The 16,008-nt window shown below is 46.0% G+C and overlaps 1 protein-coding gene across 1 annotated transcript; it reads right to left on the bottom strand.

Moving 5' to 3' along the window:
• Positions 1 to 786: 786 nt before the first annotated feature.
• On the bottom strand, positions 787 to 3,163 carry LOC109769330 (polyubiquitin). The gene is made up of 2 exons (XM_073501012.1): positions 2,991 to 3,163; positions 787 to 2,131 (listed from the first exon to the last, which is right to left on the bottom strand). Exon 2 carries the CDS (start codon positions 2,129 to 2,131, stop codon positions 986 to 988), a length of 1,146 nt encoding a protein of 381 aa, XP_073357113.1. The 5' UTR covers positions 2,991 to 3,163; the 3' UTR covers positions 787 to 985.
• Between the last annotated feature and the right edge of the window lie 12,845 nt (positions 3,164 to 16,008).

Here is a 16,008-nt window from a genome sequence, read left to right as displayed (position 1 = left end):
CACCACACTATTCTAACTACATCTTTGTTGTAATTTTTTCTGCAATATGTTGTAAAAAAATCTGCAGCACCGCCTCTGTTGCAAATATCAAAAGTGCAAACAACGCCCCGATCTGATGGCTCAGCTACCCGGCGGATCTTTGCATAGCATGTCCCTTTGTTCATGTTAATTCAAAGTCAGGCTCTCCTTTGAGCCTTTTTTGACTACAACATACGTAAATTTTTTTTGCTCCTGCACATGAACGATTAAGGCATAGAGTAACGATGAGTACATGAGTTGATTATTACAGGGCAGAGGATTCAAAGGTCTGACCAAGTGTCCCCCAAACAACAGAATTTGAAAGGATCTGTGAGATCTTGCCGATTCTAAACAGCCTCCAACAGTCAAAATCTCCGCCCCTCGTCTGCAGTGCATTCCCTACAGTGGTGTACATAGATGTAGTAATTCGATATTTTGGAGGCAATGGCAGTAAGGCAAGCTGCCGGATTGACAGATCGTATCAGCAGAATTATTCTTTTCATCGCAAACAATCATGTTTTCTGCTAAGTTTGCCAAGGCCTTTATCAAGCAACTAAATTTTCCTCGCAAAGGAAAAAGCAAATCACTGCAATTTGATCATGTGAGCTCCGACTTTCTGTACAAGAATTTGACACCAGATAACCCTATCAGACGCACACAGGAACAAACCACGAGAAGGAACACAAACCAGTTCTTCCTGATTCTTGTGAGAAATAACCCAGAATAAGACAGTTCAATGCAAGAATTTCCTCGACATTTCATGACCAGTTCAACGCAAAAATCTGCAGATATATAGCGATATCAAGGATTCACTTATTCATCACGTTTCATCATCCAAACTCCAAAGCCACATTACATCATAAGTTTGCGAACACAAACATAGCAGCGATAGAAACACGACCAGAGCACACGCTGAAAACTCCATTGGTGTTAACCCTGAGACAGAAGCCGCACCACGAGAATGCACTTACTGGCCACCACGCAGGCGGAGCACCAGGTGAAGGGTAGACTCCTTCTGGATGTTGTAGTCTGCCAGGGTGCGGCCATCCTCCAGCTGCTTGCCAGCAAAGATGAGGCGCTGCTGGTCCGGGGGGATACCCTCCTTGTCCTGGATCTTGGCCTTCACATTGTCGATGGTGTCCGAGGACTCCACCTCCAGGGTGATGGTCTTGCCGGTGAGCGTCTTGACAAAAATCTGCATGCCTCCACGAAGCCTGAGCACCAGGTGGAGGGTGGACTCCTTCTGGATGTTATAGTCAGCCAGGGTGCGGCCATCCTCAAGCTGCTTGCCAGCGAAGATGAGGCGCTGCTGGTCCGGAGGGATGCCCTCCTTGTCCTGGATCTTTGCCTTCACGTTGTCGATGGTGTCCGAGGACTCCACCTCCAAGGTGATGGTCTTGCCGGTGAGGGTCTTGACGAAAATCTGCATGCCTCCGCGAAGCCTGAGCACCAGGTGGAGGGTGGACTCCTTCTGGATGTTGTAGTCAGCCAGGGTGCGGCCATCCTCAAGCTGCTTGCCGGCGAAGATGAGGCGCTGCTGGTCCGGGGGGATACCCTCCTTATCCTGGATCTTTGCCTTCACATTGTCGATGGTGTCCGAGGACTCCACCTCCAAGGTGATGGTCTTGCCCGTCAGGGTCTTGACGAAGATCTGCATGCCTCCACGGAGCCTGAGCACCAGGTGGAGGGTGGACTCCTTCTGGATGTTGTAGTCAGCCAGTGTGCGGCCATCCTCGAGCTGCTTGCCGGCAAAAATCAGACGCTGCTGGTCCGGGGGAATGCCCTCCTTGTCCTGGATCTTCGCCTTCACATTGTCGATGGTGTCCGAGGACTCCACCTCCAAGGTGATGGTCTTGCCGGTGAGGGTCTTGACAAAGATCTGCATGCCTCCGCGGAGGCGGAGCACCAGGTGGAGGGTGGACTCCTTCTGGATGTTGTAGTCAGCCAGGGTGCGGCCATCCTCTAGCTGCTTGCCAGCAAAGATGAGGCGCTGCTGGTCCGGAGGGATTCCCTCCTTGTCCTGGATCTTGGCCTTGACATTGTTGATCGTGTCAGACGACTCGACCTCAAGGGTGATGGTCTTGCCGGTGAGAGTCTTCACGAAGATCTGCATCTGCAAATACAAGGTAAACCCAGAGTAAGGAGCAGTTAAAAGGAAACATGAGAACATAAACACAAGTACAGAGAGAGATGAAATCCTAGCTACGGATCAACAAACATCTCAAAATGAATTTGAACAAAGACTTAGGCAACCATGTTAATGGACTACACTAGCAAAAGCTAGCAAAAATCCCGATCTATCAGCACAATCTTTCCTAGCCTGGTGAGAAGGCCGAATAATATAAGCTCAAGCAGATATATGCTCAAGTTGGACGCAGCAATCTAGGAAGGTTTAGATGAATCAACAATAACAGTTTTGCTAAAGCACATCCAAGTTATCATTGATCTTACGTGGAGATTCGTGAGGGTATTTTCTTTCCTTTTCTGATATACTGGGTAAATTAGATGTGCAACAATAATAACATCACGAATTTCAGAGTAGAACCGACAGGCAACTACGAGCCTGAACTATGAATTAGCTGGTAAATAAAACCGGAATCCGCACCTGTAGAAGAACCTAGCATAAACTTGGCAACAATCGTACGGGACCAACCAGCTACACATAAGCAGATCTACTGGATAATCCATGCATAATCACGGTAGGGATTTAACAACAGCCGAGCAAAATCAATTTAGGGCTAGGCTACAAGAACACGACACGCAAAATTGGAACAAACGAGCAGAATCAACCGCAGCTACACACATCTAGACGGAACGAATCAACAACAAGCGCCGGATCTACTCGATAATTCGACGCATAATCGAATTGACAGCAATCGATCGACAAATAATAAGCCTTCAGCCCGCAGATCTACCCAATAGAACATAGATCGAGCGGAATCGAGAGGCGGAGGGATCGGAAACTCGCGTACCTTGGAGGAGGAGGATGAGAGGGCCTTGTCGTTCGGTCGGTCGAGGATTTTCTCGGTGAGATCGCGGAGGGGGGATTGGAGGTTTGGTGGACGGGAGAGGAGAGCGGGGCGGGGATTTTGTAGTCGGGGAGGGGAAGGCCGGGTCAGACGGGAAGGGATGAAGAGTCCTGCGAGGCTACGGCACCGGTGACGTGTGGCGTGGGAACAACCAACCGATAAGATTTTTTTTCCCTTTGCTATATATTTTCTCGCTTTGTTTATTTTTACCTATCAAGCAACCGAGAGCATGTTCCACGATATACAGCATCTACAACCGCGGACAGCAATCCGACCCCTCAAACACCCGGGCGCTTTCGTCGGCGCTGACCGGTCATGCCTTAATTTTTTCTTTCCACACCCGCTTATCTCATATCTCACATCCTATATACATACTACACATGTAACGTAAGAGCTACACTACGTGATCAGACAACGCACAACGAAATCGGCATCAAACGGACAACTAAATGCACATAAATGAATTGTACATCATCTAAAAAACATCGGAGTTCCATCGCCGAACAAGTTCTTAACTTCAGCACTAAAAAACGACAATAAACATAGGAGCAGGAGCATCTTCACCACTTCCTCGTCGGGTCTTTTCCCTTCCGGTCGCCGACATAGCTGTAGGCGTCCGCGACTGGTGGAGGATCCTGGTCGTCGGGGGAGGAGGTGGAGTTGTAATCGTCGTCGTCGCCGGAATCGAAGAGGAAGATCAACCCCTTCAACTTGGCGAGCCCGAGCCGCCTCCTTCGCCTCGCGCTCCGACTCCTCTATGGCAAGCCAAGGCGACTTTGTGTTTTTCCGCCATAGGCGGCGAGTGTCCATCTCCGCTGTCGTGGGCGACGACCGGCGGTAGACCCAAGCGAGGAGTCGGGCTCATCCTCGCCGGGCTCCGCTGACATCCCACGGCGGCGGCGCACGGACTACTCCGCCGTGTCCCTCTCCCTTGCCCGCTGCCTCTCGCGACGGGCGGTGCGCGCCTCAGATTCTAGAGTGCGCGTGCGGGCCGGCGGCGCGGGCACTAGCACCCACCGCTGCCCGCGTGGAGCAGTGGTCGGCAAGGACAGGGGACGGGCCGGCGGCGCGGGCACTAGCACCCACCGCTGCTCGCGTGGAGCAGTGGTCGGCAAGGGCAGGGGACGGCATGGGGGCGGAGCAAACTGCGCTGCCCTGGCGGAGCTGTGCGTGGGCCAGGAGGGGCCGACTCCGACGGCCGCGCTGCGGTGACCCTGCAGATCCGGAGCTCCCCCGGGTGTCCACCTTAGACCGCTCCAAGGCAATGCGGAGGGCCATCTCCTTGTCAACGTCGAGGTCGGAGCCGGAGTGGCTGTTAGAGCTCGACATTGCGCCGGATTGAATCAGAATCGGAGAGGAGAGAGGAGAGTAAGTGAGCCAATTCCGAGCGAGGAGCCAGATTGTGGTTTTTTGTGGGACAGCCGTGGGGTCAGCGTTGGGCCGGACCTGTCAGCTCCGACATGGCGGACGTGCCCGAGCGTGCCGGGTCGCCCCATGTTCGCTCTACATTTTGGGCTGGATATGAGGGTCACCGGATAGCCCGATGTTTAAGGCTAGTTTGAGGCCCCGAGGTGGGTCGATTTTTTTGTGAGACGGGTTTGGGGCGCTCGGCTGTAGATTGATACGTCCATTTTGCATAATGATTTCTTACTATTATTTATAATGTTTTATGCATAATAATGCTTTATGGAGTAATTCTAATGCCTTTTCTCTCATAATACAAGGTTTACACAAAGAGGGAGAATGCCGGCAGCTGGAATTCTGGACCTGAAAAAGCTATGTCAGAGTTACCTATTATGCACATCTCCAAATGAGCTGAAAATTTACGGAGAATTATTTTGAAATATGTAAAAAATACTGGAGCAAATAACTATCGAAGGGGGCCACCTGGTGAGCACAAGACACCAGGGCGCGCTGATACGTCTCCAACGTATTTATAATTTTTGATTGTTCCATGTTGTTATATTATCATTCTTGAATGTTTTATAATCATTTTATAGTCATTTTATATCATATTTTGGTACTAACCTATTGACATAGTGCTAAGTGCCAGTTGTTGTTTTCTGCATGTTTTTTACATCGCAGGAAATCAATACCATACGGAGTCCAAGCGCAGCAAAACTTTTTGGAGATTTTTTGGACCAGAAGACATCCAGTGAGCCGGAGAAGCACCTGGGGGTGCTCCCAGGGGAGCACAACCCACCAGGGGCGCGCCTGGGGGCCAAGGCGCGCCCAGGTGGGTTGTGCCCACCTCGGGTGCCCCCCGAACCGCCTCTTTGCTCTATAAATACCCCAATATTCCAGAAACCCTAGGGGAGTTGACGAAAATCTATTCCAGCCGCCGCAGAGTCCAGAACCACCAGATCCAATCTAGACACCATCACGGAGGGGTTCACCACTTCCATTGGTGCCTCTCCGATGATGCGTGAGTAGTTCTTTGTAGACCTACGAGTCCGTAGTTAGTAGCTAGATGGCTTCCTCTTTCTCTTTTGATTATTAATACAATGGTCTCTTAGAGATCCATATGATGTAACTCTTTTTGCGGTGTGTTTGTTGGGATCGGATGAACTTTGAGTCTATGGTCAGATATATCTTTTTATCCATGAAAGTTATTTGAGACTGCTTTGATCTCTTATATGCATGATTGCTTATAGCCTCATATTTCTTCTCCGATATTTGGGTTTTGTTTGGCCAACTTGATCTATTTATCTTGCAATGGGAAGAGGTGCTTGTAGTGGGTTCGATCTTACGGTGCTTGATCCCAGTGACAGAAGGGGAACCAACACGTATGTATCGTTGCTACTAAGGATAAAACGATGGGGTCTATTTCTACATAAATAGATCTTGTCTACATCATGTCATCGTTCTTATTGCATTACTCCGTTTCTCCATAAACTTAATACACTAGATGCATGCTGGACAACGGTCGATGTGTGGAGTAATAGTAGTAGATGCAGGCAGGAGTTTGTCTACTAATCTTGGACGTGATGCCTATATAATGATCATTGCCTGGATATCGTCATGATTATTTGAAGTTCTATCAATTGCCCAACAGTAATTTGTTTACCCACCGTTTGCTATTTTTCTCGAGAGAAGCCACTAGTGAAACCTACGGCCCTAGGGTCTCTTCTTTAATATATTTGCCTTTGCGATCTACTTTCCATTGCTTTTATTTTCAGATCTATTAAACCAAAAATACCTTGCTGCAATTTATTTTATTTGGCATTCGATCTATCAATATTTACTACTCTCTCATGTTCGTTTGCCCATCTTGGGGCGCCACTACCCGAAAGGGATTGACAACCCCTTTTACACGTCGGGTTGTGAGTATTTGTTATTTGTGTGTAGGTGCTATTGACGTTGTGTTGCTTGGTCCTCCTACTGGTTCGATAACCTTGGTTTCATCACTGAGGGAAATACCTACCGCTGCTGTGTTGCATCATCCCTTCCTCTTTGGGGAAATACCGACGTAGCTTCAAGCCGCCATCACGCGCCCTGGTGGGTAGTGCTCAGCACGGCCCACCTCCGGTGCCATCTTCTGGTATATACGTCATTTTGACCTAGAAAAAATAAGGAGTGGACTTTCGGGACGAAGCGTCGCCGTCTCGAAGCAGAACTTGGGCAGGAGCACTTTTGCCATCTCGCGGAGCAATTCCGCCGGTGGAACTTCCCTCCCGGAGGGGGAAATCAAAGCCATCGTCACACCAACAACCCTCTCATCTTTGGGAGGCCAATCTCCATCAACATCTTCAACAGCACCATCTCCTCTCAAACCCTAGTTCATCTCTTGTGTTCAATCTTTGTACCGGAACCTTAGATTGGTACCTGTGGGTTACTAGTAGTGTTGATTACATCCTGTAGTTGATTACTATATGGTTTATTTGGTGGAAGATTATATGTTCAGATCCATTATGCTATTTAATACCCCTCTGGTCTTGAGCATGATTATCATTTATGAGTAGTTACTTTTGTTCTTGAGGTCACAGAAGAAGTCATGTTGCAAGTAATCATGTGAACTTGATATGTGTTTGATATTTTGATGATATGTATGTTGTGGTTCCCTTAGCGGCGTCATGTGAACGTCGACTACATGGCACTTCATCATATTTGGGCCTAAGGGAATGCATTATGGAGTAGTTATTAAATGATGGGTTACTAGAGTGACAGAAGCTTAAACCCTAGTTTATGGGTGATACGTCTCCAACGTATCCATAATTTTTGATTGTTCCGTGCTATTTTATTATCAATATTGGATGTTTTATAATCATTTTATAGTCATTTTATATCATTTTTTGGTACTAACCTATTGACATAGTGCCAAGTGCCAGTTGCTGTTTTTCCATGTTTTTACATCGCGGGAAATCAATATCAAACGGAGCCCAAATGCCACGAAACTCCACGATGGTTTTTTATGGGCCAGAAGAAAGGCAATGGGCCCTGGTTGCACCTGGGGGCTATCCCGAGGAGGGGACAACCCACCCGGGCGCGCCCTGGTGGGTTGTGCCCACCTCGGGTGCCCCCCGGACTGCCTCTTTGCTCTATAAATACCCCAAAAATATCAGAACCCTAGAAGTGTCGACAAAATATTCATCCAGCCGCCGCAAAGTCCAGAACCACCAGATCCAATCTAGACACCATCACGGAGGGGTTCACCACTTCAATTGGTGCCTCTCCGATGATGCGTGAGTAGTTCCTTGTAGACCTTCGTGAAGGAAATATGCCCTAGAGGCAATAATAAAGTTATTATTTATTTCCTTATATCATGATAAATGTTTATTATTCATGCTAGAATTGTATTAACCAGAAACATGATACATGTGTGAATACTAGACAAACAGAGTGTCACTAGTATGCCTCTACTTGACTAGCTCGTTGATCAAAGATGGTTATGTTTCCTAGCCATAGACATGAGTTGTCATTTGATTAACGGGATCATATCATTAGGAGAATGATGTGATTGACTTGACCCATTCCGTTAGCTTAGCACACGATCGTTTAGTATTCTGCTATTGCTTTCTTCATGACTTATACATGTTCCTATGACTATGAGATTATGCAACTCCCGTTTAACGGAGGAACACTTTGTGTGCTACCAAACGTCACAACGTAACTGGGTGATTATAAAGGTGCTCTACAGGTGTCTCCGAAGGTACTTGTTGGGTTGGCGTATTTCGAGATTAGGATTTGTCACTCCGATTGTCGGAGAGGTATCTCTGGGCCCACTCGGTAATGCACATCACTATAAGCCTTGCAAGCATTGCAACTAATGAGTTAGTTTCGGGATGATGTATTACAGAACGAGTAAAGAGACTTGCCGGTAACGAGATTGAACTAGGTATTGAGATACCGACGATCGAATCTCGGGCAAGTAACATACCGATGACAAAGGGAACAACGTATGTTGTTATGCAGTTTGACCGATAAAGATCTTCGTAGAATATGTGGGAGCCAATATGAGCATCCAGGTTCCGCTATTGGTTATTGACCGTAGACGTGTCTCGGTCATGTCTACATTGTTCTCGAACCCGTAGGGTCCGCACGCTTAAAGTTCGATAACGGTTATATTATGAGTTTATGTGTTTTGATATACCGAAGGTAGTTCGGAATCCCAGATGAGATCGGGGACATGACGAGGAGTCTCGAAATGGTCGAGACGTAAAGATCGATATATTGGACGACTATATTCGGACATCGGAAAGGTTCCGAGTGATTCGGGTATTTTTTGGAGTACCGGAGAGTTACGGGAATTCGCCGGGGAGTATATGGGCCTTATTGGGCTTTAGGGGAAAGAGAGAGGAGAGGCTGGGCGCCCCCCAAGGCCTAGTCCGAATTGGACTAAGGGGAGGGGCTGCGCCCCCTCCTTCCTTCTCTTCTCTCTCCCCTTGACTCCTACTCCTACTACTTGGAGGGGGGGGGGAATCCTACTCCCGGTGGGAGTAGGACTCCCCTAGGGCACACCATAGAGAGGGCCGGCCCTCCCCCTCCTCCACTCCTTTATATACGGGGAGGGGGCACCCCTTGGAGACACAACAATTGATCCCTTGGATCTCTTAGCCGTGTGCGGTGCCCCCCTCCACCATAATCCACCTCGGTCATATCGTAGCGGTGTTTAGGCGAAGCCCTGCGTCGGTAGAACATCATCATCGTCACCACGCCATCGTGCTGATGGAACTCTCCCTCAAAGCTTGGCTGGATCGGAGTTCGAGGGACGTCATCGAGTTGAACGTGTGCTGAACTCGGAGGTGCCGTGCGTTCGGTACTTGATCGGTCGGATCGTGAAGACGTACGACTACATCAACCGCGTTGTGCTAACGCTTCTGCTTTCGGTCTATGAGGGTACGTGGACACACTCTCCCCTCTCGTTGCTATGCATCACCATGATCTTGCGTGTGCGTAGGAATTTTTTTGAAATTACTATGTTCCCCAACACTTCGGGTCCGCAGTTAGTAGCTAGATGGCTCTCTCTCTCTCGCTGAATTCTCAATACAATGGTCTCTTGGATATCCATATGATGTAACTCTTTTGCGTGTGTTTGTTGGGATCTGATGAACTTCGAGTTTATGATCAGTTATATCTTTTTATATCCATGAAAGTTATTTGAGTTTCTTTGATCTCTTATATGCATGATCTCTTATAGCCTCGTATTTCTTCTCCGATATTTGGGTTTTGTTTGGCCAACTTGATCTATTTGTCTTGCAATGGGAAGAGGTGCCCGGTAGTGGGTTCGATCTTACGGTGCTTGATCCCAGTGACAGAAAGGGAACCGACACGTATGTATCGTTGCTACTAAGGATAAAAAGACGAGATCTATATCTACCGCCATATAGATAAATGGATCTTGTCTACATCATGTCATCGTTCTTATCGCATTACTCCGTTTTTCCATGAACTTAATACACTAGATGCATGCTGGATAGCGGTCGATGTGTGGAGTAATAGTAGTAGATGCATGCAGGAGTCGGTCTACTAATCTTGGACATGATGCCTATGTAATGATCATTGCCTCGATATCGGCATAATTATTTGAAGTTCTATCAATTGCCCAATAGTAATTTGTTAACCCACCGTTTGTTATTTTTCTCGAGAGAAGCCACTAGTGAAACCTACGGCCCCCAGGTCTTGTTTCTCATATATTTGCCTTGCGATCTATGTTTCCTTTGCATTTTTATTCAGATCCACTAAACCAAAAAATACCTTGCTGCGTTTTATCTTTATTTATTTTATTTGGCGTTCGATCTATCAATCTACTACAATTTACCTCACGTCTGTTTGCCTATCTTGAGGCGCCGTACCTCGAAAGGGATTGACTGTTGGGGAACGTAGTAATTTCAAAAAAATTCCTACGCACACGCAAGATCATGGTGATGCATAGCAACGAGAGGGGAGAGTGTTGTCTACGTACCCTCGTAGACCGTAAGCGGAAGCGTTATGACAACGCGGTTGATGTAGTCATATGTCTTCACGGTCGACCGATCCTAGCACCGAAGGTACGACACCTCTGCGATCTACACACGTTCGGCTCGGTGACGTCCCACAAACTCACGATCCAGTAGAGTGTCGGGGAAGAGCTTCGTCAGCACAACGGCGTGATGATGGTGATGATGAAGCTACCGGCGCAGGGCTTAGCCTAAGCACTACGACGATATGACCGAGGTGGATTATGGTGGAGGGGGGCACCGCACACGACTAAAAGATCAATGATCAACTTGTGTGTCTATGGGGTGCCCCCTCCCCCGTATATAAAGGAGTGGAGGAGGGGGAGGGGGCCGGCCTCCTAGGCGCGCCCCAAGGGGAGTCCTACTCCCACCGGGAGTAGGATTATCCCCCCCTTCCCTAGTTGGATTAGGAGAGAAGGAAGGGGAGGAAGGAGGAAGGAAAGGGGGCCCGGCCCCCCTCCCAATTCGGATTGGGCTTGGGGGTGGCCTCCTTTGCTCCCTTCTCCTCTCTCCCACTATGGCCCAATAAGGACCATATACCTCCCGGGGGTTCCGGTAACCTCCCGGTACATCGGTAAATGCCCAATCTCACCCGGTACCATTCTGATGTCCAAATATAGTCGTCCAATATATCGATATTTATGTCTTGACCATTTCAAGACTCCTTGTCATGTCCGTGATCATATTCGGGACTCCGAACTACCTTCGGTACATCAAAACACATAAACTCATAATACGATCATCACCGAACGTTAAGCGTGCGGACCCTACGGGTTCGAGAAATATGTAGACATGACCGAGACACGTCTCCAATCTATAACCAATAGCGGAACCTGGATGCTCATATTGGCTCCTACATATTCTACGAAGATCTTTATCGGTCAAACCGCATAACAACATACGTTGTTCCCTTTGTCATCGGTATGTTACTTGCCCGAGATTCGATCGTCGGTATCTCAATACCTAGTTCAATCTCGTTACCGGCTAGTCTCTTTACTCGTTCCGTAATGCATTATCCCGTAACTAACTCATTAGTCACATTGCTTGCAAGGCTTATATTGATGTGCATTACCGAGAGGGCCCAGAGATACCTCTCCAACAATCGGAGTGACAAATCCTAATCTTGATCTATGCCAACTCAACAAGTACCATCAGAGGCACCTGTAGAGCACCTTTATAATCACCCAGTTATGTTGTGACATTTGGTAGCACACAAAATGTTCCTCCGGTATTCGGGAGTTGCATAATCTCATAGTCATAGGAACATGTATAAGTCATGAAGAAAGCAATAGCAATATACTAAACGATCAAATGCTAAGCTAACGAATGGGTCAAGTCAATCACATCATTCTCTAATGATGTGATCCCGTTAATCAAATGACAACTCATGTATATGGCTAGGAAATTTAACCATCTTTGATTCAATGAGCTAGTCAAGTAGAGGCATACTAGTGACACTCTGTTTGTCTATGTATTCACACATGTACTAAGTTTCCGGTTAATACAATTCTAGCATGAATAATAAACATTTATCATGATATAAGGAAATATAAATAACAACTTTATTATTGCCTCTAGGGCATATTTCCTACAGTCTCCCACTTGCACTAGAGTCAATAATCTTGATTACACAGTAATGATTCTAACACCCATGGAGTCTTGGTGCTGATCATGTTTTGCTCGTGAGAGAGGCTTAGTCAACGGGTATGCAACATTCAGATCTGTATGTATCTTACAAATCTCTATGTCTCCCTCCTTGACTTGATCGTGGATGGAATTGAAGCGTCTCTTGATGTGCTTGGTTCTCTTGTGAAATCTGGATTCCTTTGCCAAGGCAATTGCACCAGTATTGTCACAAAAGATTTTCATTGGACCCGATGCACTAGGTATGACACCTAGATCGGATATGAACTCCTTCATCCAGACTCCTTCATTTGCTGCTTCCGAAGCAGCTATGTACTCCGCTTCACACCTAGATCCCGCCACGACGCTTTGCTTAGAACTACACCAACTGACAGCTCCACCGTTCAATATAAATATGTATCCATTTTGTGACTTAGAGTCATCCAGATCAGTGTCAAAGCTTGCGTTGACATAACCATTTACGACAAGCTCTTTGTCACCTCCATAAACGAGAAACATTTCCTTAGTCCTTTTCAGGTATTTCAGGATGTTCTTGACTGCTGTCCAGTGATCCACTCCTGGATTACTTTGGTACCTCCCTGCTAAACTAATAGCAAGGCACACATCAGGTCTAGTACACAGCATTGCATACATGATAGAGCCTATGGCTGAAGCATAGGGAACACCTTTCATTTTCTCTCTATCTTCTGAAGTGGTCGGGCATTGAGTCTGACTCAACTTCACACCTTGTAACACAGGCAAGAACCCTTTCTTTGCTTGATCCATTTTGAACTTCTTCAAAACTTTATCAAGGTATGTGCTTTGTGAAAGTCCAATTAAGCGTCTTGATCTATCTCTATAGATCTTGATGCCCAATATATAAGCAGCTTCACCAAGGTCGTTCATTGAAAAACTCTTATTCAAGTATCCTTTTATGTTATCCAGAAATTCTATATCATTTCCAATCAACAATATGTCATCCACATATAATATTAGAAATGCTACAGAGCTCCCACTCACTTTCTTGTAAATACTGGCTTCTGCAAAAGTCTGTATAAAACCATATACTTTGATCACACTATGAAAACGTTTATTCCAACTCCGAGATGCTTGCACCAGTCCATAAATGGATCGCTGGAGCTTGCACACTTTGTTAGCATCCTTTGGATCGATAAAACCTTCAGGTTTCATCATATACAACTCTTCTTCCAGAAATCCATTCAGGAATGCAGTCTTTACATCCATTTGCCAAATTTCATAATCATAAAATGCGGCAATTGCTAACATGATTTGGACGGACTTAAGCATTGCTACGGGTGAGAAGGTCTCATCGTAGTCAACTCCTTGAACTTGTCGAAAACTTTTCACAATAGGTCGAGCTTGTAGACAGTAACATTACCGTCAGTGTCAGTCTTCTTCTTGAAGATCCATTTATTCTCGATGGCTTGCCGATCATCGGGCAAGTCAACCAAAGTCCACACTTTGTTCTCATACATGGATCCCATCTCAGATTTCATGGCCTCAAGCCATTTTGTGGAATCTGGGCTCATCGTCGCTTCCTCATAGTTCGTAGGTTCGTCATGGTCAAGTAACATGACCTCCAGAATAGGATTACCGTACCACTCTGGTGCGGATCTTACTCGATCTATGAGGTTCGGTAGTAACTTGATCTGAAGTTACATGATCATCATCATTAGCTTCCTCACTAATTGGTGTAGGAGTCATAGGAACAGATTTCTGTGATGAACTACTTTCCAATAAGGGAGCAGGTACAGTTACCTCTTCAAGTTCTACTTTCCTCCCACTCACTTCTTTCGAGAGAAACTCCTTCTCTAGAAAGGATCCATTTTTAGCAACGAATGTTTTGCCTTCGGATCTGTGATAGAAGGTGTACCCAACAGTCTCGTTTGGGTATCCTATGAAGAGACATTTCTCCGATTTGGGTTCAAGCTTATCAGGTTGAAGCTTTTTCACATAAGCATCGCAACCCCAAACTTTAACGACAACTTTGGTTTCTTGCCAAACCACAGTTCATAAGGTGTCATCTCAATGGATTTAGATGGTGCCCTATTTAACGTGAATGCAGCCGTCTCTAAAGCATAACCCCAAAACGATAGCGGTAAATCAGTAAGAGACATCATAGATCGCACCATATCTAGTAAAGTACGATTACGACGTTCTGACACACCATTACGCTGTGGTGTTCCGGGTGGCGTGAGTTGCGAAACTATTCCGCATTGTTTCAAATGAAGACCAAACTCGTAACTCAAATATTCTCCTCCACGATCAGATCGTAGAAACTTTATTTTCTTGTTACGATGATTTTCTACTTCACTCTGAAATTCTTTGAACTTTTCAAACGTTTCGGACTTATGTTTCATCAAGTAGATATACCCATATCTGCTCAAATCATCTGTGAATGTGAGAAAATAACGATACCCGCCGCGAGCCTCAACATTCATCGGACCACATAGATCAGTATGTATGATTTCCAATAAATCTATTGCTCGCTCCATTGTTCCGGAGAACGGCGTTTTAGTCATCTTGCCCATGAGGTATGGTTCGCAAGTACCAAGTGATTCCAAAAGTCCATCAGTATGGAGTTTCTTCATGCGCTTTACACCAATATGACCTAAACGGCAGTGCCACAAATAAGTTGCACTATCATTATCAACTCTGCATCTTTTGGCTTCAATATTATGAATATGTGTATCACTACTATCGAGATTCAACATAAATAGACCACTCTTCAAGGGTGCATGACCATAAAAGATATTACTCATATAAATAGAACAACCATTATTCTCTGATTTAAATGAATAACCGTCTCGCATCAAACAAGATCCAGATATAATGTTCATGCTCAACGCTGGCACCAAATAACAATTATTCAGGTCTAAAACTAATCCCGAAGGTAGATGTAGAGGTAGCGTGCCGACCGCGATCACATTGACTTTGGAACCATTTCCCACGCGCATCGTCACCTCGTCCTTACCCAATCTTCGCTTAACCCGTAGTCCCTGTTTCGAGTTGCAAATATTAGCAACAGAACCAGTATCAAATACTCAGGCACTACTACGAGCATTAGTAAGGTACACATCAATAACATGTATATCACATATACCATTGTTCACCTTGCCATCCTTCTTATCCGCCAAATACTTGGGGCAGTTCCGCTTCCAGTTGTTGGAAATATGCCCTAGAGGCAATAATAAAATGGTTATTATTGTATTTCCTTGTTCATGATAATTGTCTATTGTTCATGCTATAATTGTATTAACTGGAAACCGTAATACATGTGTGAATACATAGACCACAACATGTCCCTAGTAAGCCTCTAGTTGACTAGCTCGTTGATCAATAGATGGTTATGGTTTCCTGACCATGGACATTGGATGTAATTGATAACGGGATCACATCATTAGGAGAATGATGTGATGGACAAGACCCAATCCTAAGAATATCACAAGATCGTGTAGTTCGTTTGCTAAGAGCTTTTCTAATGTCTAGTATCGTTTCCTTAGACCATGAGATTGTGCAACTCCCGAATACCGTAGGAATGCTTTGGGTGTACCAAACGTCACAACGTAATTGGGTGGCTATAAAGGTGCACTACAGGTATCTCCCAAAGTGTCTGTTGGGTTGGCACGAATCGAGACTGGGATTTGTCACTCCGTATGACGGAGAGGTATCTCTGGGCCCACTCGGTAATGCATCATCATAATGAGCTCAATGTGACTAATGAGTTAGCCACGGGATCATGCGTTACGGAACGAGTAAAGAGACTTGCCGGTAATGAGATTGAGCGAGGTATTGGGATACCGACGATCGAATCTCGGGCAAGTAACATACCGATAGACAAAGGGAATTTTATACGGGATTGATTGAATCCCCGACATCGT

This window comes from Aegilops tauschii, chromosome 6 (assembly GCF_002575655.3).
Source record: "Aegilops tauschii subsp. strangulata cultivar AL8/78 chromosome 6, Aet v6.0, whole genome shotgun sequence".
NCBI lineage: Eukaryota > Viridiplantae > Streptophyta > Magnoliopsida > Poales > Poaceae > Aegilops > Aegilops tauschii.
The sequence above is the reverse complement of the archived record's forward strand: the minus strand, read 5'-3'. Positions and strand labels throughout refer to the sequence as shown.